This window comes from Macaca nemestrina, chromosome 14, assembly GCF_043159975.1.
Source record: "Macaca nemestrina isolate mMacNem1 chromosome 14, mMacNem.hap1, whole genome shotgun sequence".
NCBI classification, from domain to species: domain Eukaryota; kingdom Metazoa; phylum Chordata; class Mammalia; order Primates; family Cercopithecidae; genus Macaca; species Macaca nemestrina.
Window position 1 is genome coordinate 1,913,886 of NC_092138.1, and position 6,000 is coordinate 1,919,885.

General features: G+C 51.8%; 1 protein-coding gene across 2 annotated transcripts in view; it reads right to left on the reverse strand.

Moving 5' to 3' along the window:
- Positions 1 to 5,754, reverse strand: part of LOC105498920 (zinc finger protein 367) — a 30,842-nt gene extending 25,088 nt beyond the window's left edge. The window contains exon 1 of one of the 2 annotated variants that reach the window (XR_011612282.1): positions 4,965 to 5,754. Coding sequence is in view for 1 of the 2 variants with exons in the window: in XM_011771305.3 (XP_011769607.1) it covers positions 4,965 to 5,381 (417 nt within the window). In the remaining variant the exon portion in view is untranslated. The remainder of the gene's footprint in view (positions 1 to 4,964) is intronic. The other variant, XM_011771305.3, reaches the window with a different exon arrangement.
- Positions 5,755 to 6,000: the final 246 nt, after the last annotated feature.

Here is a 6,000-nt window from a genome sequence, read left to right on the forward strand (position 1 = left end):
GACTCTTATAAAGCATCTCAATTGAGATATAGATAAGCTACACATAGTATGTATTTCTTTTCTCTTTTTTCTTTTTTTTTTTTTTTTTTTTTTGGAGACAGGATCTCGCTTAGTCGCCCAGGCTGGAGTGCAGTGGCACAATCTCAGCTCATTGCAACTTCCACCTCCTGGGTTCATGTGATTCTCATGCCTCAGCCTCCTGAGTAGCCGGGACTATAGGCGTGCACCACCATGCCCGGCTAATTTTTTTGTATTTGTAGTAGAGACAGGGTTTCACCATGTTGGCCAGGCTGGTCTCTCAAACTCCTGGCCTCAAGTGATCCATCCACCTTGGCCTCTCAAAGTGCTAAGATTACAGGCATGAGCCAGCATGTCCAGCCAATAGTATGCATTTCTTATGTCTACTTATATCAGCTTAATATTTAAAAAACAAAAATAAACCCCTGAAGTCCATTTACATGTGATAGTCCCAGGAGCAGTATAGTATAGGGACTAAGAACGGGGACCACTGAAAGGTTCCAATCAGTTCTGCCACCTTACCATATGATCTTAACTAGACTTTGTCTTGGGGACTCTTATTTCTCATTCCTCATCAGGTAAACAGGATAAAATGAATTAAAAAATTCAAAATGCTCAACAGAGCCCAGCAGTTTGCTGCTAACATTATGAAATGCTTACTCTGTGCCAGGCAATAAATAGTGCCTACTATGTTAACATGACGTTAGGTTTAACACAGTGCTCAAACATTACTATTCATAAATAGTATGAATTTATATATTATGTATAAAGTATTTAAAAATCAGCTATTCGAAACAGTATGTACAGTCTAGGTTTTGAAGTGTTCAGGTGACACAGAAAGGGGAAGCAGCATAGGCAGCCGGTAGCTCCTGCAGGGTGTATAGTATCTGAGAAGCCAGATCCCACCAGCCCCAGTGAAGAAGTAACTTCAAATGCAGTCTGAGTAGAGGGCACAGTGACATGGTGGGGAGCCTTGGAACAACCTGTGGCCGAAGGCAGTTAGACCTGCTTTCTTCCCTCTCAGAATTCTACAATCCAGAAGAAGACAATATATAATTATATGCCAACAGTGCTAAGCAATTGTGTGATGAGCAGCCAAAATAAGCTGGTAGGTGTTCCCACAGGCGAGGAAGACAGTGTTGGGCAGGAACAAACAAAAGAGCAAGAGAAAGCTGACACAGGGTGTGCAGGACTCAGACGCTAACACCTCCCCTGGGAGCAGTGGCAATGAATAGACAGTAAATGAACGCAAATGTGGTTCTCAATCCCACAGCTGTTAGTGCCTCTATGTGGCATATTGGGAGCACGTTATTGGCACTGGCTACATTACAAACTTGTCTCCTGTCTTCCCCAAAAATGAGCAGACTCAGCACAATTCACCGATGATGCACGTGGAGATAAAGAACTACAAGTACTTTAAAGAAGCAAAGCAGTAAAACGGGCTGGGACTCCCTATCTTTGTAGTTGAGTGTATTGACCACAAATCAAACTAGGCAACTTCCTTATTTTTTTCTTTTTCTTTCTTGCCCCCACAAAGCTTACTCTAGCAACTTTCTTAAATAAAGGTATATTCCAGACCCTTCTCTCTTATGGTGGGAATGCTAAATAAATGAATTTTTGGAGCTGCATATGGATTGCTTCATCAATAGAAAGACATATTCAAATCAATTTACCAAATAATTTATGAAAGTTACAACAGGAAAAACTACATGAGAAAGGAAAAAAGCAGAAATATAAAACAGCCTTTTCACTTTTACATGTTTTTTACAACTGTTGGTATACTTTACCTCGGAAAAGAGGTGTACAGCATGGAAATACAATTCAAACCCATGCATCTTGTTAGCAATTTTTTTTTTTTTGAGACAGAGTCTCACCGTGGCCAGGCTGGAGTGCAGTGGCATGATCTCAGCTCACTGCAACCTCTGCCTCCAGGGTTCAAGCAATTCTCCTGCCTCAGTCTCCCGAGTAGCTGGGACTACAGAGGCGTGTGCCACCACACCCAGCTAACTTTTGTATTTTTGGTAGAGACAGGGTTTCACCATGTTGGCCAGGATGGTCTCGATCTCTTGACCTCGTGACCCGCCAGCCTTGGCCTCCCAAAGTGCTGGGTTTACAGGCGTGAGCCTCCGCGCCCGGCCACTGTTAGCAACTTTTATAAAATGTCTGGGTAAGGATGAGTCTGTTTTAGGCCAAAAACAACGTACCTATAGATTTCATCTATATAACAATCTTCTTGGGTGATCCAGAACTAGACTAATCCGTAAGAATAAAACCACAAAGGCAAAATCTTACACAAGAATTTATGAATGTATGCCTTTATATTGTTCAACTACATAATCTAATATAGCGTATCTTAAAAAAGACTAAAACTTATAAATCGTTAACACAAAAATATCTACGATACCCATCCATCTTTTTTTTTTTTTTTTTAATGAGACAGAGTCTCTCGCTCTGCGGCCCAGACTGCAGTGCAGTGGCGCGATCTCGGCTCACTGCAAGCTCCGCCCCCCGGGTTCACGCCATTCTCCGGCCTCAGCCTCGCAAGTAGCTGGGACTGCATGCGCCAGCCAACAAGTCCGGCCAATTTTTTTTTTTCCCCTGTATTTTTAGTGGAGACGGGGTTTCACCATGTTAGCCAGGATGTTCTCGATCTCCTGACCTTGTGATCCGCCCGCCTCAGCCTCCCAAAGTGCTGGGATTACAGGCGTAAGCCACCGCACCCGCAGACACCCATTCATCTTACATCTCACTAAGGGCTACCTAGAGGCAGCCCAACAGTAACTGCAGCCTTCAGTAATACTCAGCAATATTATCAACACTTCTATCGTTAGTTTCTTCAATTTTTTTTTCTTTTTTTTCTTTTTTTTTTTTTTTTTTTTTGAGGCTGAGTCTCCCTCTGTCCCCCAGGCTGGAGTGCAGTGACGCGATCTCGGCTCACTGCAACCGCCGCCTCCCGAGTGCTAGCAATTCTGCCTCAGCCTCCTGAGTAGCTGGGATTCTGGGCGCCCGCCACCACGTCCAGCTAATTTTTGTATTTTCAGTAGAGACAGGGTTTCACCATGTTGGTCAGGCTGTTTCGAACTCCTGATCTCAGGTGATGCACTCGCCTCAGCCTCCCAAGTGCTGGGATTACAGGCGTGAGCCACCGCACCCAGCAAGTTTCTTCAATATTTTTTAAAGAGTTGAGGTCTTTGTCACTCAGGCTTAAGCGCAGTGGTACTATCATGTCTCAATGTAGCCTCAAACTCCTGGCCTCCAGTGATCCTCCTGCCTCAGCCTCCCATGTAGCTGAGACTATAGGGGCAGGCCGCCAGATGAGGTCTCACTATGTTGCCCAGGCTGGTCTTGAACTCCTGGCCTCAAGTGATTCCCCACCCTCAGCCTCCCGAAGGGATTACAGGCACGAGCCACCTCACCAGGCTCTGTTTTTTTTGTTTTTTGTTTTTTTTTTGAGACGGAGTCTGGCTCTGCTGCACAGGCTGGAGTGCAGTGGCCTGATCTCAGGTCCCTGCAAGCTCCGCCTCCCGGGTTCACGCCATTCTCCTGCCTCAGCCTCCTGAGTAGCTGGGACTACAGGCGCCCACCACCACGCCCAGCTAATTTTTTTGTAGAAACAGGGTTTCACCATGTTAGCCAGGATGGTCTCGATCTCCTGACATTGTGATCCGCCCACCTCGGCCTCCCAAAGTGCTGGGATTCGAGGCATGAGCCACCGCGCCCAGCCCAGGTTCTGTTCTTTCAAATGTTTACTGAGGTGTAGTTTCAAGAGTTGAAGTGTATAAAAACCTATAGTTTTATAACTTTATAGTTACTTCATAATAATGCCATATAAAATGTATCAATTTCCTCAAAACCCAAACAATGTAGTTTCAACATCCTTGTGACTGCATGTAAAATGATCAAACTCATTTCAACTTATACATTATGTGCTGGTACAGATGCTTATCCACTGTGTGATTTACTCATTATATCTCTTGCAAATTGCTTTATCTTATACAGCCACGTAACAAATGGAACCTGGATATTACCCTTCTGTTAGCACCATTTATTCATTACACGAATATATTTTGAGCACCTTTATTGAGCATTTACAGAATGTAAGGTATTAAACTCATATAGTCTTCCAGATAGAAATACTCCTGGCTCTCCTGGAGCTTACAGTCTACAGAGTTCAGTATAAGTCAGCAGAAAGACACCCAAACACATGCAGGACTAAGAGCCACGAAACCTCGACCTAGTCCCCGCTCTCCCACTACTGAGCTGTGCGATCGTTGGGAGGTCGCCTCGCTAATCACTCTAAGCCTCAGCTGCCTGATCTGTAAAATGTAGGTTTGAACCCGTGGTCACAACCTTCCCAGCTTCAAGCAGTCGGAGACTGCAAGCAAATTTTAGCGTCTCATTCCACCATGTGCTCTCAACACCTAGCAAGTAGTATGCTGGATAAATGAAAGGCAGTGAAGGCACAACTTCAGCCGCAGAACACGCCCAGAAGTCATTTCTTGCTCTTCGGCTGTCTCTGCAGGGCATCTTTTAACAGGGCCAGGGCGATCTGCAGTAATGGAGCAGACACTGTGCGCTCCCTTCCCTCTCGCACTCGGTGGAACTCAAGGCCCTCATCTCCCCTCCTTTCCTCTCGGAACCAGGGACTCGGCAGCCCGCCAGGAGGATGGCAGTGGCCGTTGACCCGGCCTCCCCAGCGACCCAGGCCGCGCTCCCGCCCACACTGCACCTGCCGCAAGGACTGTCTCCCGCGCCGCTCCCGCCTGTCACGTGACAGCCCCCCCCCCGGCCGGGGCCGGTTTTTGGCGCGCGGCAGTGACGTCAGCATCCTGTCAGCCGCAGCCCCCGCCGCGGCCAAACCGACCTCGCGTTTTCAACTCCGCCCCGCCCGCCGCGCCGTTAACGGGCCCCGGCTGCCCCGCGTCCCGCCCGCCCGCGCCGCTCACCTTGAGGTGGCCGCTGTCGGGGCTGCTCGCTTCCTCCTCGTCCTCACCTCCCGAGGCGGCGGCGGAGGCCGAGGCGGCGGGCGGGGGCGCGCCCCGGCCACGAAGCCCCGAGTGCTCGGCGGCTGCGGCGGCAGGCAGGGCGGCAGAGGCGGCGGCCCCCGCGGCCCCGGGGCTGAGCGTCACGTTGTGTGCGTTCTCGCCCCAGCGCCACGGGTACACCATGAAGTCGCTGAAGCCGGGGCTGGTGGGGATGAGCGGCGGCGGCGGCTCCGGCTCCCCTCCACCGCCGCACGTAGGCTTGATCGGGGTCGTCCTGATGACCGACACCAGCACCCGCTTCGGGGAGTCGTGGCAGAAGATGACGGGCGGCGGCGGCGGCGGGTTCTCCGCCATGGGCGCCTCCACGCCCCGGATCATCGCCCGGCCCGACCCGCAGCTCCGGCGGCCCCGGGCCGCACCCCTGAGCACCGCTCTGCCCCCGCTCGCTCTGCTCCGAGTCGCCGGCTCAGTCCTGCCGGCTCATGGCAGACGGACGTTTCCCGGAATCCTGCGCAGCAGCCACCTACCGAGGGGAGCGGCCGGCACCGGCGGGCAGGGCTGGACCCCAGCCCCAGGCGAGCGCGCCCTCCGCTCTTTGTACTCCGCGGCGCAGGCTGAAGCGGCGGGCGGCCCGGCCCTCGCGGTGACAGGAAAGCAGGACGCGCAGCGCTGAGCCCCCAAAAATAACAACCTGCCGCCGCGGTGCCTGCCCCGGCTTTTCCCGCGTTACATTTCGCGCCTGGGCGGAACCAGTCGCCGCGAGGCCGCTGCCCGCTGGCCGCACCGGCGAGTGACAGGCGGCGGGAGCCAATGGCCGGGCCGGGCCTTCTTTCCAGCCGGCCGGGGCGGGGCCGGGTCTGCGCGCGGGTCCTTCCCACTTCGCCATTGGCCGCCGCTCTTGTATTTTTTTCTGTCTCGAGGGCCAACAGCGTTCGAAACTCCAGCGGAGCGCGCGGCGCCGGCACTCGCCCGGACACACCCGCCTGCCGCCCCGCCC